Genomic DNA, 27,045 nt, shown 5'->3' on the forward strand with positions numbered 1-27,045 from the left:
CCTATGGTTCTATGATTCAAAGTAAACGTCTGTTGTTGATGGAGCTTGGGGTTCTATTTGTTGACCTCCTAAGAGGCCAATAATAATAGAATTACGGACCAGTATTACTCAATCACATTGTATATTCAAAAAGTACACCCTAATTGGCTCTAATGAGTTCCATTCAAAGTATTATTCACCTCCCGAACAAACAAGTCATGATTATTTCCTCCTTTTAAATGTTCTTTTCAAAAGGAAAAATGGTTAAATTTCTGAAGGTAATGAGAGAGAGAGAGAGAGAGAGAGAGAGAGAGAGAGAGAGAGAGAGAGAGACGGACTATGAAGACGACATTCAATATCTGTGTAACTATTCACATATTCACTTCATGTTTCTGTCAACATCTAGGTCTGTTGTCCCTCAGCTCAACATTTTCCCTTTTGGAACAACTCACTGTAATTAATATTCATGTCAACAAAAGCCAGTGAGCCAAATTCTGCTTTTGCTTATACTAGTGTAAATCCAGAATGAGCCCATTGACTTCAGCGGAATCAGATTTATGCCAGTATAAATGAAAGCAGATTTTCATCCAAAATTTGCTTATTAGATTCATAGATACTGATTTCTGAAGATAAAAGGTTTTTTTTTTTGTAAATTTTTATGATTCGTTTCCTAACTGATTTCTTGATTGGCACAATTTACATTTGACGTAGCTGACGGTTTTGCTATTTTATTATGTAAGCATGCCGTATCAGCAATTTGTGTTATTGCTAAATTGCTGAATCCTTTGTATTTTACCAAAGATGGAAGATACGCAGTTACGGAAGAATGGGCAATAAGGCTGTAAAGCTACTGAAGGTTTGAAACAATCAGTGTAAAAGATATTCCTCGGGCCTCATTTTTCATAAGGAAAGCAGACAGAACTCAAAATCAATGACAATAAAGTAAGCTAAAGATCAGCCACTGCTGGCTTGGAGGATTCACAGATCCAAGGCCACAAGGAACCATTGTGATCATCTGGTCTGGCCTCCTCTATAACGCAGGCCAGAGAACTTCCCCAAAATAATTTCCAGAGCATCTCTTTCAAAAACATCCAATCTTGATTTTAACATGATCAGTGATGGAGAAGCCACCATGATCTTACATAAATTATTCCAATGGTTAATTACCCCCACTGTTAAAAACTTATGCCTTATTTCCAGTCTGAATTTGTCTAGCTACAATTTCCAGCCATTGGACCATGTTAGATCTTTCTCTGCTAGATTGATGAGCTCATTATCAAATATTGTTCTCCAGGGAGGTACTTATAGACTGTAATAAAGTCATCCCTTAACCATCTCTTTGTTAAGCTAAATAGATTGAGCTCTGGGAGTCTATAGCTACAAGGCATGTTGTCTAATCCTTTAATTATTCTTATGGCTCTTCTCTGAACTCTCGCCAGTTTATCAGCATCATTCTTGATGATCTCACCAATCTTGTTAGTTGTGTAGACTTTGCCAAGACCTTGAGTTTCCTCCTTTTCTGTCCACCTTTTGAAGAGCTGTTTAAACATTGCTGACTCTGCGCCGTCATTCACCACCTCCACATTGGTGGTAGCAGAATAACCCTTGGCTTGGATAAAACCCTATGGGGGTGGGGGTGGGGATTCCAAAAGGACTTCACTTAGTTCATACCAATCTCTGTACAGAAGTACAACTGGACTGAATGTTGCCTGGAACTACACCAACCCCGCTGATCCAAATACCCCCAAAACCCTTAAGAAGTTTGGAATGTGAATCCCTGAGCTAGACTTTAATTTTGTAACTGGCCTTTATAATACAAGGCTGCGCCAAAAACCCATACCTAGACACCCACAAACTCTTGAGATGTACAATATCCAGGGCTGACCAGGGCATCATGGGCCCATGTCCGGTTAGGAATGCCCCCCTTTTTCCCCTGCTTCATAGACATATAGAGCTCCTGATGAGCCACCAGGAGTTGAGAGGAAGAATGATCCAGCGGTTTGGGTGTCAGCCTTGGTAGCCCCAGGTTCAATTCTTTGCCCTACTACGGATTTCCGGTGTGACCCTGGGTGAGTCACTTAGCCTCTCTGTGCTGCAGTTCCTCATGTACTAATTTGTGTGAAAACTACAAACTGTCTTGTCTTCAGTAGGATTTCACTTCAAGTTCATGAACTCATGAATACACCTTCTTCCCCAGCAAAGACAAAGCCCTAAATCCCTTAGCTACTTTGAAAATGTCAACTACAAATTCCCATTTAAGGCCTATTCCAAAGCCCACTGAAGTCAATGGAAAAACTCTTTGTGACTGCAGTGGGCTTTGGATTGGGCTCTTAGGTACCTAAATAAGTGGCCTCATCCCCACAGCTCCCATTTATTTCATCCAGTTAATATGCGAGAAAACAGGCCAGCTCCCATCAATCAATGCTCCATTGTAATTATCAGCAACCGGGATAGTTCTTAGCTACTTCCCCTGGCAGATTGTTTTAAATACAGGGCTCACCACAGCTCGGCTGAATGCGGCTTTCTTTTCCTCCTTGCTGGAGTCTTTTCCTCTCCAAACATAGATCTTAAAACCACCTTGGTCTAAAATGTGACAGTCCTGAAGTGAAGCACAGGAAATAGATAGATCAAAAATCCTGCTGGGGCCAGGTTTCTCCCCTTATCCAAAGGGTCCCCAGCACTCACGTCTAGACTAGAAAATGTTTCGCCCCTTTTCCACAAGTGGGTCGGGTGCACAGCTGCTAGCGGCGGTTGAGAGCTAGTGTAGGCAGCTGCACTATTCCCGGAAAATGGGTACAATGTTTTCTGCCCTAGACCCAGCTTGAATTGATCCCGAGAGTATCTGACACTTGTTCCAAACCCGGCAATGAGTCCTTTGCACACATCAGCAACCAATGGGTCCGGTCCCAAAAGCATGGGGTGAGAGAGACTATAACTACAGGCCCTGAAAGTTCAACCCTCAGCCCACTGTGCTAGACTAATGAGTGGTACTGATCTGTAGAGTGCCTGCTGGGAGCTAGAGGAGTACGAAGCAATGACTGACTTAGACCTTTCTTGCACCAGTGTAGGTCTGGAGTGACTTCCCTGAAGCCAGAGGAGTACACTGGTGTAAAATCAGTGCAACATCAGAACCAAGCTGTGCCAGATCAGAACTGGGCCATGTAACTCTGCCTCAAATCCCTGACAGTCTAACTGCATCCTGGTACCGTACCAGGTAACAACGACGGAGAACTGAGCTTCTTGTTTTTAAAGGAAAAACGAAACAACCCAGAAGCAAGCAGAACCTTTTAATCAGTGCTTAATTTGTGCCAGGGCTGAGCCCTGGCACCTCTAGGCTTGGCATTTCATAGCCCTGGCACCTGGCACTTCTGGGCTTGCTGCATCAGTTATGAAAGTAAAAAAATTGCTTGAGCCCCAGCACCTCTTTCATTACACATTAAGCACTGCTTATTTCTATTCAGAGGTGACATGAACACTGATCTACCCTCGATAACACCTTATGCTTCTACGGCTAGAAACAGAGGGAGGGAGGGAGGCGAGAACCCTGGTTAGTCAGAGGGGTTGATGGCAGCTGACAGACATATTGGTTTCCCTCGTGGTAACCCCCACATCTTGTGGGCTGGTTTCTGCTTGAAGAAATTAGTGGCGACAAATTCACTATCATATTTTAGTCAGATCCTCCCTCACGTATACGAACACGAGCTATTAATCATCTCTGTTCTGACAATGCCTTGAGACACTTGACTGTTCCTTTAGTGACTGCCGAGGTAACAGGTCCTTGGGCTGCGAGGGCGGGCAGGTCATCAACTGCCATACTCCGCCTTCATTATTATTTGTAAGATCATTTAACTTACAGGCCTCAGGCAAGGACCCAGGTACCACTGTGCAGATGCTGTGCATGCAGAGGACAAGAAGTGACAGTTCTTATCACAAAGAGCTGACAACCTTAGCATCTCCCCCCATTTCCCTGCACCTTACCTCGTGCTGGAGGAGATCTTGTGTGAGGGGCCGGGTGGCTATCTCCTGCACCACCAAGTCATTGTCGTTTTCGTAGACACTAGAGGAAGCAATGGGCAGAGAAAGATTCACAGAGGGCTGGGGGAGAAGGGACTATCCTCCTGGGGGACACACACTCATTTCCAGGGCTTGGGTTTGGAGGCCTAATCCAGACTTACTGGTAGAGCCGGACATTTGCTTTCTGCAGCTCATCGGCTTTCTCATCGGGCGTTGTGGCCCGGAGCGCCCCACGTCTCTCCCCGAGCACCGTTTTCATGATCTGCATGAGGTCTGGGGAGTCCTTCTCATTGTCAATGATGCCAATCTGGGCCCGGCCGCCTCTCTCGCCATCCCTGATGCTACGAGCCAGAGCCAGTCCCTACAAGAGATGGGTCCTGATTTAGCCAATGAAAAGACTCGCCTTTCACCTCTGCAGGTGCCGGGTCAGGACGGATTTTCAATGCTCACACAGGACATTTCAGTCCAATTTATTATCTTGGTCAATGCAGTCTGCCTGGGCAGCCCTAGCCCATAGAGGAGAATGGGGGCACGAGGCACCCAAACTACAACTGCCATGATGCACCACGACAGAGTTTCCAAATGGAAATGTTTCGGTTTTTAACCAAATCTTTACATTCTCTGTAGAAAGACTTTTTTGTGTGAAAAAAGCTGTTGAGTTGAAAACCCAATTTTCCATTGAAAAACAGCTTAGACCTAATGTTTTCAAGCAGCCTTGGAATTCTAGCATCAAAGGAAGTCTGGACATCATCTCTCACTGCAAACCCTCCTCCTGCTGCCACCTTTCCCATGCCTGCAAATCTGCCCTGCAGCCCTTCTTCCCCATTGCTCCTGGGGGAACCTGCCTCCTCTCCACCTCTGCTGAAAGCATCAGCAGCTCGCCTTACCCTGACCATGCTGCTATCTTCTCCATGGTGTCCCCAAGGCCCAGCTCTCTGGGTGCCATACCATGCAGAAAGATGCTGCCTGCCTTTTCATACATATAAAGGGGTGCCATGAGTTCACTCACAACCTCAGGCACCTCCCCTATGCACCCTGAACCTGGTTCATAATTGCCCTCCTGGTTTTTGATGGCCTTCCATGGCATTGTCCCTGACAACCACAGAGAGGCAATGTGGGGTCCAGTGGGACACGACACACTGGACGGGAATTCAGGGAGGACTAGGTTCTACTCCTAACATTGCCACAGCCCTGCAGGGTGATCATGGCCATATCACATCACCGCTCTGTGCCTCAGTTTCCCCATCCGTAAAATGGGGATAATGATACTTTTGTAAAATATTTTGAGATCTATGGAGGAAAGCTGATACGTAAGAGCTTGGTATTCTTATTTCTACTTCTGCTTTTCCTCTGCTACTGGTCACTTTGTACTAGTCCACACTACCTTTTTTTAAAACAAATTTCCCCACCCCTGACATCTCTAGTGTAGACAAAGCTTCTGACTTTTTAAGTACTATGTCACATAGCCTCTCTATACATCATTTAGGTCTAAGTGATTTGCCCAAGGCCACACACAGAATCTGGAGCAGAACCAGGAACTGAACCCACATCCCCTGAACCCGTCCTATGTCATAACTGCAACACTGCTCTTCCACTCCTGTAGCCGTTGTTAATGGGAAAATAGCCCTCTGCTAGGGTTTTATACTCATCAGTGTATCACTCATTTTGTGCTGGGGAGGCTGCTATTTTGCAATCATCATCGGTCATATTTCTCTTCGTTTTTCAGGCTTTCAAAATGCCCCAAATAAATCCAATGGCGTTTTCCACACTGACCCTGGATTTCTCCGCAATGTTGCTTTCGGGACCATTCCACTGGATCAGCACTTTCCCAAGGTCCATCAGGAACACATCCCCCTTATTGAAGCTGTCCCACGAAAGCTCCACCTGTCATGAGATAGCGAAACAGTGCATGTTACCAGGGAACAACGATCGTCAAAGAAAACTGGCTCTTGGGGAAGGAACAACACTCTGATATTAACAACGTGCTTGTTTTCCTCTGCAAATTCATTAACTATCCATAACATGATCAAGGATTTATCATTTATTATCCTGTTTGAACGGATAGGAACACCAGGCATTTTTTAAAATTCAAGGAAGAATGTGTTGTGCAGGCCCATGTGCGGATCTCCTTGTTCTTCTTTTAAAACGTCTAGTTTTCTGGTAACAACAACAACCTCTGTGCAGGACACTGCATGGAAATAAATGATTAGCTGGGCCTAACGGCCAACAGCTTAGAATCATAAAAGATTAGTGTTGGAAGAGACCTCAGGAGGTCATCTAGTGCAACCCCCTGCTCAAAGCAGGACCAACACCAACTAAATCATCCCAGCCAGGGATTTGTCAAGCCGGACCTTAAAAACCGCTAAGGATGGAGATTTCACACCTCTCTAGGTAACCCATTCCAGTGCTTCACCACCCTCCAAGTGAAATACCACCACCACTGAGAACAGCTGAGCTCCATCCTCTTTGGAATCCCCCTTCAGGTAGTTGAAGGCTGCTATCAAATACCCCCTCACTCTTCTTTTCTGCAGACTAAATAAGCCCAGTTCCCTCAGCCTCTCCTCATAAGTCATGTGCCCCAGCCCCCTAATCATTTTCGTTGCCCTCCGCTTGACTCTTTCCAACTTGTCCACATCATTTCTGTAGTGGAGGGCCCAAAAATGGACGCAATACTCCAGATGTGGCCTCACCAGTGCCGAACAGAGGGGAATAATTACTTCCCTCGGTCTGCTGGCAATGCTCCTCCTAATACAGCCCAATATGCCTTTAGCCTTCTTGGCAATAAGGGCACACTGCTGACTCATATGCAGCTTCTCTCTCTCTCTGCAGGATAGCAAAATCCACTGTAAGTTATTGAATGTTGTTTATTCTGTAAGGCAGGGATTTGCAAACAGTGATGATCAGTTGAGTAGAATTGATCGGAAAATGGATTCCCCCCGCCCCCATGGAAAAGTTTCAGGACTAATAGAAAGAGCACGGTCCCTGACCCAAGGAGCTTACAGTGGGGATGAGTAATAATGCTGCTGCTTGAAAGAGACCCTTTATATTCAGTGCTGCAGTCCCAGCTGCCTCTGCATAACAGAGCATGGGCTTCTATAGCACGGGCTTCCACAGAGCTCCTCCCCCAGGCTCCCTGTCTGGGAAGCTCACCCATTTAAGAGTGCAGTGCCCAACAGCACATATACAAGCCAAGGTCTCGATCCTGCATCAAGCAGGGTCAGAAGCTCGGCGTGTACTGTGTGAGTTGGCGCCAATGGAGCCAATGAGACTCCTAGCACAGCATAAGGGTAAGCATGCGTGCAAGTCTCTGAAGGATCGGGGCCGAACATTAGCGCTGAGTGGGGGAGGGAAGGGACAGCCAGGGTTACAGCAATGCAGCAGTGCGGTGACTCAGCTTAGACATGTGCATGTCTTGGCAAGCCAATGGGGTCTTAAAAATACAATAATATTACAGTATTGAATAATATGTTAATCATACATAATGATACATGATAGCATCGTATGTAATCATTATTATTACAACCACCTGCAGTAGGCCCTAAGGAAATGCATAGAAAAACCGGAACCATTTTTTCTCCAGCTTCAGATGGCAAGGCGGCTACAAAATCAAGTTAATCGTTGGCTCGGTTTTAATTGTGTAAGAAATCCATGACTTCGGCTGGAAGGATTGCAAGTCTGATTCTGCTTCCACTTATACCAGTGTCATTCCATTGTCTTCAACATCAGGTTACACTGGTGTAAAGAAGATGAGAATCAGGCTCTGCATTTGCAGCCATTGCTCAGAGGGCTTGATTTGGATCTCACACTGGTGTAAGACGTAAATCCACTGAAATCTATGGCCCAGATAGTCAGCTGGTTCAAACTGATGCAGCGCCATTGGCTTCATTGGAATCAGAGTGATTTACACCAGTTGAAGATTTGGTCCTATTGAGTGACATGGGTATAAAACCAAAGCGAGGTCAGAATCTGACCCAGATTTTCTCCCACTGGAAAGCCATATGGTATGCCAGACCATTACCCAACAGCATTGCTCCTATGAAATTCACCACGAGTGACTAATACGAATCAAGCGCTTCTGCCCTTACCTCTGTGGCTGACACATGCTTCTTCCCCTTGACATGAAGGAGGCGTCTGATGTTGTACATATTGGTCTCCACATGCTTGAATCCTGAAGCCACGCCTCCCTTCTTGTAGCTGTTGGGTAACAGGGAATCGAGGGTTAAAATTAGAGCAGGTAAGAAAATGAGGGTTTTTTCCAGGAAAATGTCAAGTTTTTGGCAAAAAACCCCCAAAATCCGAAATATCCAGAAGTTTGTATTTGAAAATGCTGCCACAGTGCCTCAGGGGAGTTGTAGTTTGTGCTCCTCATGCTCCCATTCTCCTCGACAGGCCAGGTTCTCTGGTCAGATTACATCTCCCATGATGTACCATGATCTTCCCTCTTGTATCCTAGGCCTCACGTGGCTGCAGGGCCGTCCCTAGCTATTCTGAGGTCCTAACGCAGCTCCCCCGCGGGGGGGGGAAGGGGGCGGCAGGCCTCTGCGGGGGGGCTGTCTCCCGGCCTCTGCGGGGGGTGGGCGGGGCTGGCTTGGGGGGCAGGGAGAACCACCCCCCAGCACTCACTGGCGGTGTGGCTGGGTCTGGGTCTGCACTTCCCACCACCGGTGAGTGCAGGCCCGGCCCTGCTGCAGAGCTCAGGGGAGTGAGGGAGGGGCTGGGGCAGAGCAGGGACGGGAAGAGCCGGAGCAGGGGCTGGAGCAGCACGCAGCTGCGCAGGGCACCAGGAAATTTGGTACCCAAATTTGGTGCAAAATTCTAATCAATAGATTACGGAGGTTGCAGGAAAAAACAAACCCAGCCAGGGTTTATCCTGTTTTGAAGACAGACAATGAACTTTTGAAACTCGATCTGGGGATGCAGCTGGAACCCCTCCCCCCGAGTTATTCCTTTCAATGTGTGATAACAAGCCATCAGCAAACTTGATCTTATGAGAACTGGCTGGGAAAAGGAATTTGGGAAAGCCACCCTGTAGGAGACAAGGAACGTCTTGTGAGTTAAGTTTAGGCTCTGGAAAGCGTGTTATGATTTTTTTCTAAGGAACCATTTGTTTCCAATATTCTTACTTTCTACCACTTGAATCTCTGTTCTTTGAAAAGTTTATCAATATATGGAGAGCTGTGTGTAAAGTAAATGGTGATGCTGAGTTGAACCTTGCAAGCTTGGTGTACTACTCCTCTGGGAGTAGCAAATCTGAGACTTCTATGAGTGCTCCATGGAACAGGGGCTGAGCACTCCAGCGGGATGCTCGGACGACTTGGAGGTTGGTGTGTGCCTACCGCTAACCTGTACTGCGAGAGAGGGGCCTGGACGGAAGTGCTTGTGTTGCCAGAAACTGGTGGATTCAGGTTGCTGATACACAGCAACTGCCGGATGCTGGGACTGGACGACAGACGATGGATCACTTGATAATTGCCCTGTTCTGTTCATTCTCGTTGAAGCACCTGGCATTGACCATTATCGGAAGACAGGATACTGGCCTAGGTGGACCATAGGTCTGACCCAGTATGGTCGTTCTTATTTTGTTGTTGACTGCTTCTCGCTTCTTCTTCTTCTTAGTGTATGCGCAACGCGCCTCAGTTGGCACGTGACCAGGATTCATCACTGAATTTGGTCCACTAGTTGAACCATTAGCTTCCCCGACTCAGGCCAGATACTGACCGGGAGTGTGACTTGAACAGTGATCCATGCTCCTGGGCAGGTGGTAGCGAGGTGCCTCATGACACTGGGGTACCCTTGCCCCACACCTTTGTCACAAGGCATGATGTCATTAGTTCCTTCCAACACAACTTTATGATGAAGACCCAGGCGATGATGAAACAGCGATCAGAAACAATTCCTGAGCTGTTTTCCTGGCTTGTGGGGTGCACCAGCATGGAGTGGGATGGGTGGCACCCTATCATGATCACCATGCATTTTGCACAACCTAACACCTCACATGCATGTATCAGGCCTTGCACTAAGTCTCAGCAATGTGCATGCCTGTGTTGGAAAGAAAAGATGTAGCTTTGGGGTTTTATAATAGTTCTAGCCCCATTGGGAACACACCAGTAACATAATATTTCAACTTGGTCCACGAATTTAATAATAGTTAATAACATTTAATAATAGTTATTAACATAGTTAATAGTTAATAACATGCTATCAGCAATGTGAGCGGGAATTCAGATTTCATAGTATTTTAGCCCAGCTTTGCACAGGTATGGATAACTACACAAGGTATGCGGCAGTCCCGGAGAGAAAGGCTGGTCCACTGGTCTAAATACATTAGAGATTGTAAAGCTTTCATATACTGTGGTAATGGAGCTCACAAAGAAGCCTAAAATAGTCAGAGATTGACTCCAATGGAGTTACTCCTGATTACTGCCAATGTGAAATTAGAATCTTGTCCCTTGTGCTGAGTTTGTTTTATGAAGGTCCTAACGATGTGTTCTGGTTAGCTAAGATGAGACTCAGGCCTCCTGGGGTTTAATAAAGAGGTAGTTTTGGACCATCCAATTTTTACCCTGCATGTACAGTAAAGATTCAAAGGATTTAGTAGAGACGGGGGGAATGTTTCCCATTCCAAAATAAAAAAACTGGGGAGAAAAATTTGAGGAAGGAGTTTATGAAAATTTCCCCTGATTTTGACCAGCTCTGAGGCTAGCCAAAATGTTTCAGATTTTAAAATGGTGATTAAATTTTTTGAAAATTTGGAACAAAACAGGGGAAAAAAATTAAAAAAAAAAATGTTTTTGACCAGACCTACAGCCTAGCCTGAGTGCTTGGACCAGCCTGGCAGTCTCCATTTATTTCCACTCACATAATGCCACTTTTGAAGTAGCTTTTGAAGACCTCAGACTCATGTCCCTCCACTTCTCGATGTTGCACTGGGCTCCCCCCAAGCATGTCATCGATCTGGGTGACATAGAAGGCCGCAGCGCCCTGTTCATCCTGAGATGACTCCTTCCCAATCCAGTAGTGCAGGTCCATCACGAAGCCATTTGAGGTCTTCTTATTCTTGGGAAGACAAAAGCGGTATAAAGAGGAGGTCAGGGTGAGATTCATTGCACTGGGAGGCTTCACTCAGTGGAATCATGCAGATCTGCTTAGATCTGCAATCCAGGAACGAAGCCAGCTTGAAAGTGTGATTGGCATCTTGTGAATAATACCTCTGACAGAAGAGAACTGGTATAAACTAGAGAGCCAGATCGCGGCGCTCTTACTCAGGCCAAACTCCCATGCAATCAGTGAAGTTTCCCCTGAGCAAGGGAAACAGGATTTACCCTTAATATTCTGCATGCAAAAACCTGCCTGAGGTCAAGCTGTCCTTCTAGGGCCCAGCCCTGTGCTACAGAAGCTCCTGGGAATTTTGCCAGTGATTTCAATGGGAGCAGGATTTGAGCCATAAAGAACGCTGGAAGGCCCTGATTCAGGCAAGCACTTAATGGGACTTAGGCACATGCCTACATTTTTAGCATGTGCTTACTGGTTATGTCTCAGGTAGATATATGGCCCCATTACCATAGTAACGGAGTGCCTCAAAATCTTCAATTTATTTGTTCTCAAAACGCTCCTGCTAGGTAGGGAGGTGCTATTATCCCCAGTTCATGGAGGCACAGGCTCAGTGACTTGCCTACATTCACACAGGAAGCCTGTGGCAGAACAATGCCTTGATTCCAGGTTTCCCATGCCCCAGACCAATACTAACTACTAGACCCACCCTTTCCCTCCCTATCCTAGATTAGGGCCTGAGAGCGGCAACTTGCGAGCTGCCCTTACTCTCATGTTTGGTGAGTGTTCGATTGGTTATTTAATGAATGTTCCTACATGCTTTCGGATCCCTGGACAAAACGCTCTTACACATGTGCATTATGAGGATACAGTCTTCTATTACATGATCGCCCACTGTTTTTCCCCCACAGGATCCCTGGCTCATCGAGTACAAGGTGGCAGACTGACAGTTGCAAGGGCATCTGTACATCTGGCATTTCCTAATTTTTGAGTGATTGTTTTTGCAGCCTAAATAACATTCACTGAATGCAGTTTTTTGTACGCAATATAGATCATCGGGCTCAACAGGTAGTGATCAATGGCTCGATGTCTCTGCAGAAGAGAAGGGTGAGGGGGGATTTGATAGCAGCCTTCAACTACCTGAAGGGGGGTTCCAAAGAGGATGGAGCGCGGCTGTTCTCAGTGGTGGCAGATGACAGAACAAGGAGCAATGGTCTCAAGTTGCAGTGGGGGAGGTCCAACCCTAATCTTCTATGATTCTATTCACATATATATTATACACACACAATAAATACAAAGTGACTACAAATGGTGTGTGAAACCCTGCTGACTCTCAAACACAGGTCTAGCTCCATGTGGTTTGAGGTCCATACAGCTCCTATTGTGATTCCTGGTGTGTGAAGCCAAACAGCCTAAAGAGAAAAGGCAAGCCCTCTGAAGGCAGGTGTTTTGTGAATGGTGCCGGCATTTCTCATCACCTGTAATGATAAACTCCATCATCTACTGTGCAGGAAAGCTAATAGAGACTCATTTTATAAAATGGTTTGAAGCTAAGTTCTGTTGATCTGTTTTGTTCTGTGGAAAGTGCTCAGATAACACTGGTGAGCACAGGTCTAAGAGCCCAAATAGAGAAGAACTTGATTTCTTTAGATATAGCTGCTTAATGTGCAATGAAATCACTCCATTTAATGTGCAATCCTGCAAGCAGCTCAGAGCTTCATTGCTCTAGAGACAACCCGTACCCAGTTTGCGACCTCCATACCCAAGACAAAGGGAAGTAATAGCGTGATTACGCTTGGAGGTACAGTGAGATTAAGTGACTTGCCCAGGATCACAGAGCTTTGTCCCCATGAAGAACAGGAACATTTTTGTGGGAGAGAAAAACCATTTCCTGCCCAGCTCGAGTCTTGAGTCTTAGTCTACTGCCCATCTGTATGTCTACACTGCAGTTAAAAAACCTGCCGCTGGCCTGTGCCAGTGGACTCGGGCTTGTGGGGCTCAGGTTAAGGGCTGTTTAATTGCAGTGTAGACATTCGGGCCCATACTGGTGCCCCGACTCTAGGACCCTGTGAGGTAAGAGGGTCCCAAACGTCTATATCATTAAGCAGCCCCTTAGCCTGAATCACCTGGCATGGGCCAGCCATAGGTGTCTAACTGCAGTGTAGACAAACTCTTCAACACAACCCCACTTTTCCTCCCTAGCCCTGTCTAAGGGCTAAGTTCTGTTTCCTCATGCAGAATTTCCATTCAAGTCAATGGCAGCTGGGTGCTTTCATTTCCGAGCACCCATGGCTGTGTTTGAGATTTAGCCAGCCTTGCTGTTTGCTTTCATAAAGCATCTGCTTGAGAAATATGATTAGCTGCAGGGCACAGCGGGCCTTCCCTTTTGTTAAAGATCCCAAGGGTGCCACCCTATGAGTCACTGAGCAGCAGGCAGGCTGTATTCAGGCAATGCCTGGCCAGGAAAGTGAAACATGTCCCAGCATGAACAAGCTGATTCTTCTAATGCTGGAGTGACAAACACTCCTCCATCGAATAAACCTGGGCTTAGTCCATGTGCAGCTGCATCAGCCTGACGGGTGGGAAGAAGAGACCCATTTGAGTCCACCCCCAGCCCTGAATAAACCAAAGGAATAATTCTGCTTCCCCTCCATAAGGAAGGCAGGGCAGGGTTTGGGGGAAAACACGGCTCTGTCTGAGCTCCTCATGTACCAGTGCAATGTGAGCAGGACTTGGCAGAGAAGGGGTGGATCCAGTGATGAGCTGCCAAAATCTTAACTGGTTCCCCCCTCACCCCACGAGGGGGTCGCAGTCCTCCCCTCCCCCCGGGATCCCTGCCCCATCCACCCCACTCCCCTGACTGCCCCCGGAACGGGGCAGGAAGGTCTTGTGGGCCACAGTAGTGGGTGCCCACTCCGCTCCGCCCCCAAGAGCCAGAGGGACCTGCTGGGGGGGCGAGGTGGGGAGTCCTGACGATGCTTACCTGGGGCAGCTCCCAGGAAGCATTTGGCAGGTCCCTCTGGCTCCTAGGGGCGGGGTAGTGTAGCAAGGGGGGGAGTGGCCGCTCCCCCCACTGATCACATCAAAAGTGGCACCTTAGGCGCCGACTCCGACGGTGCTCCGGGGCTGGAGCCCCCACGGGGAGAATTTGGTGGGTGCAGAACCCCCACTGGCAGCTCCCCGCCCCACCCTGCCCCTGGCCCCAGCTCGCCTCTGCCCCTGAATGCGCCGCCCCGCTTTGCTTTTCTGGCCCCCCCCCCACATCTCGCAAATCAGCTGTTCATGTGGGAAGCCTGGGAGGGCTGAGAAGCAGGTGGCGGCTTCGTGCTTAGGCCCAGGGAGGCGGAGGTGAGCTGGGGCAGGGGGCGATTCCCCTGCGCGCCCCCCGGGTTACCTGCTGCGGCGCGGGCGGCCCTCCTCATGCCCCCCCGCCCAAGCTCCCTTCCCCTCCCCGCCTCCTTGGGCCTGAGCGCGAAGCTGCCGCTTGCTTCTCAGCCGCCCCCCCGGCTTCCCACACGAACAGCTGATTCGCGGGAAGTCGGGGGGGTGGAGAAGCAGAGCGGGGCGGTGCGTAACTCAGGGGCGGAGGCGGAGCGGAGGTGAGCTGGGGACGGGGAGAGCTGCTGGTGGGTGCTCTGCACCCACCAAATTTTCCCCGTGGGTGCTCCAGCCCCGGAGCACCCGTGGAGTCAGCGCCTAGGGCACCACTTTTGGCTGGTTGTTAAATTTAGAAGCCCTTTTAGAACCGGTTGCCCCACGTGGGACAACCGGTTCTAAAAAGGCTTCTAAATTTAACAACCGGTTCCAGGAAACCAGTGCGAACCGGCTCCAGCTCACCACTGGGTGGGTCTGTGGCCCACTGACCATGAGGGTCTACCAGCAATTCCCCCAGTATGGAGGGTGGAAGACCTGAGTTGCAGGGGTGATGGAGGAAGGAGAGAAGTTATCCCTCCCCCCCCACACACACACCCTCTTTAGGAAGTGAGCTAAGTCCGTCAAAGAGGCTTTCATCCCTTTGCAACCTGGAGCACTGGTCAGAACAGCTGCCAAATGGAAAAGTGAACCCAAGGAGGCCTCTGAACTAGGGGTGCTGGAACAATGTGTATGGCCGGGGAGTTGAGAGAATTTTGAACCAAACTGTAAACACTGTTTATGATGGAAACCACTTCAAGCTAAGGGGTGTGGTTGTCCCCCCAGCACCCATGCTCTGAACCTGGAATGATCTATGCAAATGAAGAAGAGTTGGGGAGATATTAAAGAAGCCCCAGTACAGCACATTACCCTGGAATATCACCCTGGGAACGCAGGGCACTTCTGCTGCTACAAGCCAGCTGCTCAGCCTAGGTTCTCTGAAGTGCCTCAGCCTTTGAGGTCAAATTGCAAGCGAGCCTGGCTCAAGTTCTGAGTGAACTCATGAGCTCTCCTCACTCCCCTCCAGTTTTCTTACCACTACACAATACTGTGGTTACAGCACAGCACGGGATGCAGGAGACCTGGCTTCTATTCCCAGCTCTGCTACGGACTGTGAGAGAGACCGTGGACAAGTCACAAAGGCCTACTTTTGCAAAAACCACCAGTGATTTTGGCTGCCTGAATTTCTAGGAACCCAACTTGAGACACCTTAGAGGGGCCTGATGCTCAAGAAAAGGGCTGATCACCCGACCCCTGAAAACCAGGTCCTTTTTAAGGTAGCCAAAACTGGGCCCTTGGCACATCCAAAATCCAGTTCGTCCATTTTCAAACTATAGGCCTTCGCGATCCCTGGGGGTGGGGTGGAATACACCGCAGGAGCGCAGAGCATGAGGGTTATTTCAAGAGGCCATAACAGAGATGATCGACTCTTTCATGCACTTCCCCCTCTTGTTGCTTCTCTGGCCTCTCTCATACTGAATATGCAATTTCAAGCGTTAAAATCAGGCGGTTGATGGGCTGGCGAATAGGTTACGTTTTAGCACAGTGCTGCTGGAACCAGGCAAGGGAGTGACTTGAGCTCTAGTCCAAGGGAGGTTAATGAAACAGTGCAGAGCATTTCCAAACCTACCGACATCTGCTTGACTGACTTACATATAATATGATGTAACAGTCTCCTTTGAAAAAGCTCCCATAAGCCTTTTCGGGAATGGGAACCATTTTCATTTTCTGCAAGAAATCGGAGAAAGCAACAGTTAAAAAAAGGCCTGGACAAGAGACAGCAGTGAGTTTGCTGCGGTAACAAATGGGGCATCCTCTTCTCCTCTGTATATGCCATAAGCCTGGCTCAAAAGAGGGAAGTGGCAAAGATGCAAAATCCAGGCCCCACTGAAATCAATGGGGATTTTGCCATTGACTTCAGGGGAGCCAGGATTTCACACTAAGCACCCAAGAGTCTTGCTCCAAGAACCATCATGTCTTTCTGCTGTTTATGGCCTGTGCCATTGAGTTCACCTTTGCAGAAAGACCATATTGCCGCTACACTGAGACTCCAGCCACCTACCCAGACACCCCAGCAGGTCCCCACACCCCAGAATATAAATTCTTTGATGCTTCCAGACCAGTTGTTGTACTCCAGACACAAGCTGGGTAAACCACGTGTGAACAAAACAAACACCTTTTGAAAATATTAGGCTCTAAGATTTTGCATAGTGCTAGCAACAGGTGCCGAACTGGAGACTCTATTCACAGCATGTCTCTAACGTGCAGAGCAGAGCAAGCCAAAGGACTTCATCTCTGAACTGGAGGGTGGGTGAATGACTCACGCCTTGGCCTCTGTTTCTAAGTTCTTACATGCCACCCATCGCTATACGATCAGAGAGCAACTGAAAATTTGTTAGGTCCCCTAGCTGGGAAAATCCATCCCTAAATTTGTCAAGGATTAATAAAGATGGACTGCTAACTTAACTCAGTTTTAGCTGAAGCCCAGAAGTACAGGCTGAATTCTCCCTCTATGATTTAATGGACCTTTAAAATAGATCTATCTATCTGTTTTGAGCCTCTGTTGAAGTACACCGCTTCCCTTCGGGGGCAGCGTGGTCTAGTGGGACGAGTGCTAGACTAGTATTTGGGACACCTGGGTTCTATTCCCGACTGTGCCCCTGAGTTGCTGTTGCTAAGTTCTTTAGTGCAAGGACTGTCTCATTAGCTGTTTGTACAGTGCCCAGCCCAGGGAGGCGCCTGGGGAATGAATAAATAACAAAGCAACTCAATGCTCAGTATATGTCTCATCTTATCTATGATTATCAGCAGAAGTAAAGGTCTCCTACTGCTTCAAGCCTGGGACAAATCCCATGAGATTCAACAGGCATTGACTCAGGCCCTTAGTCCGTTAAATCAAGTGACAGCTTCATACTTTTACGGCTGAAAGACTTGAGTTCAAACCCTGCTGTTGGCCTGAGCAGCATCCAGGCTCACCATTACCGGAGGATTTGACTGCTGCCGTTGACCTCTTGGGGCAGTGACAGCCCAGAATGGAGCATTCCTGGCACCTACCTAGTTAACACTGAAGAGACAGAGGGCTTCACAGAGGCAGAGAATTAGCGTTTGGAAGGTCAGTAAGCCACATGCTGAGAGCTCCCCTCACTCAGATGAGCAGAGAAGAGGCAGCATGGCTTTCTGGGCTCCATTCAAATTTGCACTGAATTTTCCAGTTCACTTCGAACAAGAATATGAAACCGGGCAAACTCACTGGGCAGAAATTCAGCCCAGTGATGTGTGGTTTATGACTCACTCGCTATTTATAGAGCACAGTCCTGGGCTAGCTTGATTTCTGTGTGCTATGGGTGTAGGCAAACATTGACCGCGTACACTGTACATACTGCACACTATGTACACAAGGCTATATTATTGTAATTTCCCAGACAAACGTTCTGGTTTGGTTTGTTCCATATCAGGCCTTTTATTAACACAGTGCTAGACAATCAAGAGGGGACTCACACTCAAGTTAGAAAGAAGGCACACATTTTTACAACTGCGAGGGTGATGCACCCTTAGACCAGGCTACCCAGGGAAGCAGTGGTTTCTCTCTCTTGGAGTCTTCACAGCAAGACTGGATGCCCTTCTGGAGGAGATTAGCCAAACACAAGTGACTGGGCTCAGTGCAGGGGTCACTGGGTGAAACGCTATGGCCTGTAGATAAGTTGAGGCAATATACTGGTTGCTTCTGGTCTTAAGTTCTATGAATCAATGAACCACAAGGGATTCAAAACAACGATCAATGAGCAGGGGCGGCAGGTTTGTATAATTTTTGGTGGTGCCCAAAATGGGTCCAAGTCCTGCTCCCCTCCCCCCACACCTACCTAAGGCTCTGGGAGGGAGTCTGGGTGCGGGAGGGTGTTTGGGGTGTGGGCTCTGGGCTGGGGCAGGGAGTTGGGGGGCAGGAGGGGGTGTGGGGTGCGGGCTCTGGGAGGGAGTTTGGGTGCAGGAGGAGTGAAGGGTCAGGCTCTGGGAGTGAGTTTGGGTGCGGGAGGGGTGCAGGCTCTGGGAGGGAGTTTGGGTGTGGGGTGCAGGCTCTGGGCTGGGGCAGGGAGTTGGGGGGCAGGAGGGGGTGTGGGGTGCGGGCTCTGGGAGGGAGTTTGGGTGCAGGAGGAGTGAAGGGTCAGGCTCTGGGAGTGAGTTTGGGTGCGGGAGGGGTGCGGGCTCTGGGAGGGAGTTTGGATGTGGGGTGCAGGCTCTGGGCTGGGGCAGGGAGTTGGGGGGCCGGAGGGGGTGTGGGGTGCGGGCTCTGGGAGGGAGTTTGGGTGCAGGAGGAGTGAAGGGTCAGGCTCTGGGAGTGAGTTTGGGTGCGGGAGGGGTGCAGGCTCTGGGAGGGAGTTTGGGTGTGGGGTGCAGGCTCTGGGCTGGGGCCTGGGGTTGGGGTGTGGGAGAGGGTGAGGGATGTGGTGCTTTTCTAGGGCAGCTCCTGAAAACGACCCTCACACCGTTCTGGCAGCGGCTCCAGCAGAGGGGCTGGGGGGTCTCCATGTGCCGCTGCCTGCAGGCACCGCCCCTGCAGCTCCCCTTGGCTGCAGTTCTAGGGCAATGGGAGCTGCGGAGTCGGCGCTCAGGGCAGGGGGCAGCACGTGGAGGCACCCTGCTCCCCCTGGGCCGCAGGGACGTGCCGGCTGCTTCCGGGAGTGGTGTGGCGCGAGGGTGGACAGAAAGCCGCCTTAGCCCCGCTGCGCTGCTGGTGGTGGTGGCTGGGGGCTGCTGGGGCTTTTTAAATTGCCTGGGGGCAGCAGGTGGGTGCCAGGAGAGGTGCACGGGGATGGTGGGCGGGGCCGGGAGAGAGACCCGGCCCCAAACATTGGTGGACCCGGACCCCTGGGCCCTGAATATTCCAGGAGCATGGGCACCATGGTCCATATAACTCGCCTCCCCTGTCAACGAGTATCTGAAGGGTGAAAGTGACCTATTCAGGGCAATATAAGCTTGTCTAACAAGAAGGAATGCAATGAAGTTCAGAAAGGAAGGACTGGGGTGAATACCAGGAGAAAGGGCCTGACAATGTGATCCACTAAGTATTCCATGTGGAAATGGTGGAGACCCCATGGCTTGGGACATTTTAAAGCCAAATGAATGAATAACCAAGCCTGCATGGGGCTTGGGGGTGGGGGGGAGAAGGGGTGCGGTGGTTGGACTGGATGATTTAAGAGGCATTTCCGTCTCCAGTTTCTCTAATGTAAATCTCTTCTGCTCACGGTACGTAGCCTGGAAATTATGAGCGTACTAAGGGTGGGGATGGGCGAGGCAGCGGAGGGATCAGTGCGTGCACATATTTCAGAGCGTTAGTTACACCTCCTGCTCCAAGCTGCCTCTTGAATTTCACAGCTCTGTGACAGGGTGATCTGAGGGTCAAGGCAGGAGTCGATCGCTTCCTGTATTTGCATGGGCCCTGGCCTACGTTCAGTTTTGGTGGTGGGAGAGGGGGTTTAACAAGCAGCTCTGGTGGGCACTACAAGCTGGAGAACCCCTTCCAACATTACTTACACACACACACACTTATATGGCTGTGCTGAGCTGCACCATGAGCCTGCAGCTCACACCGGTTCCGTGGCATTCAAGCCATACATTTTTCTGGTGGCCCAACTGGTTTCCCCTCATACCAGCATGTCCCTAGGGAACAGACTTGCTGTTAATTACAGTTCCCCTGGAAAGTGGCGCAATGCCACGTGAACAAACAGGGAACTGCAATGATTTTCGATCATTCCCAGTGGCAACATCTTCACCAAGTAGGTTTCACTGCACAGTCCCTGCCAGCGAGAGTCACACGACTAAGTCTCTGCTCAGCTCCTTGGGCTCTGCTCTCTAAGCCTGGGGCTGGGCTCCTGTTTGGGGCATGCTCAGCAGGCCAGCCGTGGAACACCCTTCTGGGGAAAACAGGCCGAGCCAGGCACTAGCCATGTTCAAAACTGAATGCAAGGCCTTTGGTCAGGCCTCCCCGCCATCTGCAGCATCTCCCTAGCACCTGTCTTACCGTCACAGCTGGCAACAGGCCATCGGTACCAAGGCTAAGCCACTCGTGCAGACAGGGCTCAGGCATGTCTACAGTCATATCAGTGCTGCTGTGAACAACAGTATTTGCTCTGGAGAGGAAAGATAGTCTTGTGGTCTCAGAAGAGCTGGGCTCAGTCTTTGACTCTGCCACTGACTCACTACGGGACCTTTGGCAAGTCACTTAAATCCTCTATTTCTCAGCTGTAATGTGGGAATAGTAATGCTTCCTTTCTCCCACCCTTGGTCTCGTCTATTTAGATTGAAAGCTGTACAAGGCTGGGACTGTCTATTACAGAGTGTACCAGCAGCATCTAGTGCAGTGGAGTCTCTGGTTGCTATGGTAATAAAGTATCAACTTTAGTCCCACAACATTCCTGTTTCCTAAGTCAGTATTATCCCTGTTTTACAGATGGGGAAACTGAGGCCCAGAGCCGTTGCGTGAGTTGAACGTTGCACACTGAGTGGGATAAAGCTGGGAATAGAATTTGGGACTCCTGATTCCTAGTCTTCCTTCGTCTTTAACTACAAGACCATCTTTCCTCTCTCACCAAGCAATTTTCACAGCATCTCTTTCTTGTAAAACACCCCCATACACCCCCAGTCTGCGAAGGATGCGCTCCTCTCACCGTACCTCGATGGTCCATATCTGCAGCCCCGGCTTTCTCTCGATAGTGGGGAGGCCCAGGTCAGTCTCTGTCATTCTGCTGGTTGAACTGAAGGGGAGAAAGACGAAGAGTGGAGTAACTATCCAGTTTGATAAAACTCCAAGCCAAGTGGCAGCGAGGCTCTTATAACATGGATTCATCCATAAGAACAGAAGTCTCTGCAGACTTTTGCTGGATTTAGCCATTCAAACAACAGACTGTGGCTCTGATTCCTCACCTTGTGGTGTCATTTCAAATGGGGATAGATAAAATGCTGCCCCACACTCAGATTTGGCCCCACACTGAACAGGGCCAAAGGGTCAGACAAGATGCCAGGCACAACATGAGCAGGGGATCGTACCCACAAATGCACAATGAGGAGTTTGGAGCAGAACACTGGCCCTGCCTACAAGTCGTTGTGCTTCTTACAGCATGTATCATATGGTGGGGCAGACAGGAGCTTCTGCTGTATGCAAAACCCAGGACTCTCCCCTCGCCCCCATTCTGCACTAACTCAACCTTCTTTTGTGTGAGTAAAACAAACGGTGATTCCCAGGAGAGAGACAGGGTAACTTTAAAAGCTATGGGACCTGATCTTCAGGGGGTGAAACTCGCCATAGCTCTATCGAATCCAGTGGAGCTACACCAATTTACATCTGCTGAGGATCTGGCCCAAAGCTTGGACTTTTGGTTGGTGAAGCACAGATCCAAAGCGGGAGGGAATAATAAAAACCAGTGGGGACCGTGGTTCTCTTTAGGAAAAAAAAAATAGCTCCAAGTCTTGCACTTGCACTCTTATGATTATGTCCATGTATCAAACGTCTTTCATTCCGGAGGCTCCCCAGTGTATAGACAGATCATTCACTTAATCCACCAGTGACATGCAGCCACCTCTGGGGTATGACCCAACAGCTAATCAACCACTCAGCACTGCAGAACAGTTTAAGCAGGAAGCAAACAGGGATACAAGAGCCGGTAGACACTGCAGGGGAAAGTTAGAATGCAATTTGGCCAGGGTGCTGGGGCTAACCCCCCACTTATTTCAAGTAATACCTGAGCTGGAACATTGTAACAAACCCAGACACCTGGGAGCTTTGTCGTCATCATCGTTGTTATTCAGAACATCCAAGCAGCAGGAGGCAGAGAATGTAGATCCCCCTGCTCTGTAAGCACAGGCTACTACCACGGAGTTAAAACAAACGGTGTCGTATCAGTACAAGATCTATGACACGCAGGTGACCAGTTCTCAGGCTCTCCAGTAGATGGCAGTAGAATGCACATGCACCAGCCAATTCATTACTGTATTTACAATCTTTGAGACAAATTCTCCCCTCAATTAAGTTATTGGGGTTGAACAGGACTAACGCAGGGTATAATGTGGCTCACTGATTCTCTCTTTTCATTCATATGCCAAAGCACTGTGGTGGTGTCACTCTCTAGCTCCCAAATTGTGTTTGCTTACAACATAGTTAATTATTATATTAGTTTAAAAAAAATACCTTGACTGCATTTTATTCTCTGCCTATCTTCCTGCCGAATGAAAGGCCTGCATTGACTACAGCCAGCCAGTCCTGCCCCTGGTGTGCTTCCTGGTCTTTTGTTAAGCTGCATGTATTATATATCAGATCACAGAATATTGTTGTTGGATCTGAATTTGGCAGAGCATCAAATGTTTTACATTATAGGCCACAGAGCTCACAGCAGAACTCAGGTGTTTGGACAATATTTACTTCTCTTTAGCAAATGGGTTAGCTCAAAAGATCTCAGGTGTCAGCTGAGCTCAGATAATCAGCTTGAACTAGCATCCAAAAGCTCAGATGCTTATTAAAAACTATAATCCAAATCTCTGGTTTAAAACAAAAAGAAAAGGAGTACTAGTGGCACCTTAGAGACTAACCAATTTCTTTGAGCATAAGCTTTCGTGAGCTACCGCTCACTTCATCACGAAAGCTTATGCTCAAAGAAATTGGTTAGTCTCTAAGGTGCCACAAGTACTCCTTTTCTTTTTGCGAATACAGACTAACACGGCTGCTACTCGGAAACCTGGTTTAAAACAGTGATGCTTAATCTTTACCACACCAAGAACCTCCCTTCCTAAACTGAGCCCCTCTGTTATTCCCTGCTCCCTGCCCCTATTAAGACCAGAGCAGACACAACCCCCTGGTCTAGAAACAGTGATGAGATTACAACCTCACTGAAGATCAGCTGTTTTCATGAGATTTCAGGTTTATTTCTGCTTGTGGTCAGGCTTGAAATACCATGAAAACAACCTTCTGTCCTGGGGCTTGTCTTCACTAGTGATTTAACATGAGTTGTAGTGTGAGTGTTCCCATTAACTCAACCCCTGTCCAGACACAAAAACCAGTTGCTTGTGTCTTGTCTATGCCACAAGCAGGAAGTATGGAAACGTTTATAAAGTTCTAGACATTTGGCTTAATTGTGAGGATTGAGGGAAGATGCCAGTTGGTTCTTACTGTATCCCAAACTGGTTTTGCCCAATGCTAGATGAAACGCAGACTGAGAACTGCATCCGACGAAGTGGGTATTCACCCACGAAAGCTTATGCTCCAGTACGTCTATTAGTCTATAAGGTGCCACAGGACTCTTTGCCGCTTTTACAGACCCAGACTAACACGGCTACCCCTCTGAAACTGAGAAGAGACATGAGTAAACTCCACTAGGAAAAAGTATCCCTCATAAAGCCCTGAGCATTTTCACCTGTTCAAGGGCAAAAGCCAGTCACTGAGAAGGGCATGCATCTGATGAAGTGAGCTGTAGCTCATGAAAGCTTATGCTCAAATAAATTTGTTAGTCTCTAAGGTGCCACAAGTCCTCCTTTTCTTTTTGAGAAGGGCTGGGCACTTCTGCGACAGATACTGCAACCCCAGGCAATATCATTGAGGACCATTGTATTCAATGTATTGATGTTTTCCGTGTGATTGTCTGCTGCGGCATGTGCAAAGTGGGGGGCAAGTAGGGGCACGGGCCCCTCAATCAGTGGGGGCACAGAACCCCTCGAGGGCCAGGGCAGAGAGAGTGAGGGAGAGGGGGAGAACCAGCCCCTCTGGCTGCTGGGGCCCTCCAAAAGCGGTGAAATTTTTATTCCTGTGAATGGCCTGGATTGTGTATGGGAGCAGGGGCTTACCACAGCTCCTACAGGAACGAAAAACAGTAGGGGGTGATGACCCCTGAGATTGTAAACAGCTCCAGAGCCGTTCCACCCCCTGGGTGATTTGCGTGGGTTTTGAAGCCTAAGAAATGTAGAAAGGGCTTTTGGGGGCATAGAACGGCTGAATGTGGGAGACTCAGGGACCGTCTTTTCATTCAGCAAACAGACAGGACCTTCTGTCCAAGGAAAGGCCCCCAGCCTTGAGGAAACGGATGTTAGCCTACCAGACTCCCACTGTGGAGGATGGACAATTTCTGATCTGTGGAGTGAGCGTGTCAATGCTTTTCATGCTTTATGTTTTATCCTGACGAAATACACTTTGCTGAGCAAGAGCCGCATGGTGACTGGTAACGGCTGGCGCACCGTTCATAGCCCTTGGAGAGAAAGCAATGCACAGGGACTGGTCGTGAGGCAGACTGGCTTGCTGGGGACACCACAATGTATGGTAGAGGGCTGTGTGGCCTTAAGCCCCCCACAGCAGAGTGGAGTGGGACATGGGTCCTTGGCCAGAGACAGGTGATGTCTGGAGGCTCTGACCTGACTAGGCACTCCTGGCATAGACGATGGAGGAGGAATCCAGGTGCAGCTGGGACAGCTTCCTGACATGCATATACAATCCCCACAGATGGGTGGTTTGTGTGAACAGACAGAGAGGAGACGTGTCCTGTAAACTCCACAGTGACAGTAGGTTTCAGAGTAGCAGCCGTATTAGTCTGTATTCACAAAAAGAAAAGGAGGACTTGTGGCACCTTAGAGACTAACCAATTTATTTGAGCATAAGCTTTCGTGAGCTACAGCTCACTTCATCGGATGCATTCAGTGGAAAATACAGTGAGGAGATTTATATACACACAGAACATGAAAAAATGGGTATTATCTACTGTAAGTAGCAATGGCAGGAGGCTGGCGATACAAGTTGAGGAAATGGACTGTAGCAGAGAAGAGGAGATGGCCACCACAACCAGCTCCAGATTGCAAGACAGGGGCTGGGAAGTTGAGTCACTCCCCCCTGAGCAGCACCAGGACACCCACCATCCAATAGCAGCTGTCCTTGGTCAACCCCAGCTCTTCTAAGTGGCACAGGGATTGTTCAAGCATAGAGGGGCCAGCCATAAAAGGTAGAAGCAGATGAGAGTCTCCTCTTGCTCCGCCCAAAGGAAGCTTCAGCCACTTGGCCAAAAATTCTGTTTTAGCCTCATTGTTCCACTGCCATTTGGCATAGTGAGCGGCACTCACCACCCCACCTACATACCAACAACCCTTGCAGATAGTGGAGAATAAGTAAATTCAACAGAAAACTGCAGAACACGTCTCGGGCTGAGGCCGCAGATTCTGGAAACCTTAATGCTCCTCTGGCCACTGCCTTGTTGGCCAACACACGGGGGATTGCATGGGTGACCTCCAGAATTAAACATCTGAGCGGCTACAGCTTGAACTAAACTGCCCAAACTCCTTAGCTGTGGGCTGCGGAAACTTGCATCCTCTGCCGATCAGCCCAGCGGGGGACCTGCAACGCACACGTCTCAGCAGAGTACACACCCATCGTACAACACCAGAACCACAGCCGTACTCATCGCTGTGTGCGCCAGATTCAGTGCCTCCCTTGTGTGGGGGTGTGATTTTACTCCAGGAAGGAGCAGATGACTAACCTGTCAGGGTCACTCCCAAGAACGGTGAATAAATAACAGTTCAATGGACATGCCGGCAGTCACTTTTTCATTTTGGGAGGCGTATTACTTGGTAAAAACAGAGACAGTCTCAAATCCTGGCACATTCTCCAGGGTTCATGGAATGCTGGGGGAATGAAAACCCCAGAAAGGTGTCTGGGCTTCATGTCAAACACCCAAAGAACAGTCTGAATTGATGGCGACTTGGCTTTTCTGTATTTCAACAGCACTCGGACAATAAGAGCCCCAAACAAAATGACTAACGTGCCGTAAAGCCTTAGGAAACTATGACATGGGCGTGCTTTCTGACAGGCTGTGCCAATTTGAAAGCTAGGATTATAGGTAATATTTGAGTTGGTATTGGATATTCTTGTCTTCGGCTGTTGAACTGTTTACGCCCTGTCTATGCTGGTTGGCTACTTACCTCTGATCCTACAAACACACATGTGTGTTATGCACCTGAGCACTCCTATATAAATCAGAGTCTGCTGAATACACCAGTGCTGATGTCGAGTGAACCAGCCCCAGCCCGCGAGCACACTGTGGAGCACCGCCCCCCCTCAGACCACCCTCTTTGCGCCTCGTCTAGCTTTTAGCATGTCCCAGAAGGAGACAAAGCAGCCTGCAGTCCAAATGGAAATGTTCTGCACAAAGGTCCAGCAATGGGTTTGTCTGCTTTGTTTGGGGCTCTGGTCAATGTTGACTCCTGACTCGAAGAACCATTCTTCCCCGAGGCTATTTTTTTTTGCCTGACCCCTTCAAAAAGAAAGCAGATACACAAAAAGGAGGGAGTACTTGTGGCACCTTAGAGACTAACAAATTTATTTGAGCATAAGCTTTCGTGGGCTACAGCTCACTTCATCGGATGCATGCCATGTCTGTCTGTATCTGTAAGAGTTTTTTCATGAAATTGATGGATTTCTACTCCATACGGCTAAATTCAGTGCCTTGCATAATGACAGGTTTCAGAGTAGCAGCTGTGTTAGTCTGTATCCGCAAAAAGAACAGGAGTACTTGTGGCACCTTAGAGACTAACAAATTTGTTTGAGCATAAGCTTTCGTGAGCTACAGCTCA

At 48.7% G+C, this 27,045-nt stretch overlaps 1 protein-coding gene across 1 annotated transcript in view; it reads right to left on the bottom strand.

Annotated features, from left to right (window-relative positions):
* Nucleotides 1–27,045, bottom strand: part of VILL (villin like) — a 55,083-nt gene that overhangs the window by 19,894 nt on the left and 8,144 nt on the right. Inside the window, exons 2-10 of the mRNA XM_074946375.1 lie at nucleotides 21,122–21,203; nucleotides 16,108–16,182; nucleotides 10,853–11,049; nucleotides 8,079–8,187; nucleotides 5,767–5,877; nucleotides 4,155–4,354; nucleotides 3,958–4,036; nucleotides 2,480–2,578; nucleotides 1,448–1,601 (exon numbers count right to left, since the gene is read on the bottom strand). Of these exons, the coding sequence (XP_074802476.1) occupies nucleotides 1,448–1,601; nucleotides 2,480–2,578; nucleotides 3,958–4,036; nucleotides 4,155–4,354; nucleotides 5,767–5,877; nucleotides 8,079–8,187; nucleotides 10,853–11,049; nucleotides 16,108–16,182; nucleotides 21,122–21,190 (1,093 nt within the window). The 5' untranslated portion in view covers nucleotides 21,191–21,203. The remainder of the gene's footprint in view (nucleotides 1–1,447; nucleotides 1,602–2,479; nucleotides 2,579–3,957; nucleotides 4,037–4,154; nucleotides 4,355–5,766; nucleotides 5,878–8,078; nucleotides 8,188–10,852; nucleotides 11,050–16,107; nucleotides 16,183–21,121; nucleotides 21,204–27,045) is intronic.

The sequence above is a fragment of the Natator depressus genome, chromosome 2 (genome assembly GCF_965152275.1).
Source record: "Natator depressus isolate rNatDep1 chromosome 2, rNatDep2.hap1, whole genome shotgun sequence".
Taxonomy (NCBI): domain Eukaryota; kingdom Metazoa; phylum Chordata; order Testudines; family Cheloniidae; genus Natator; species Natator depressus.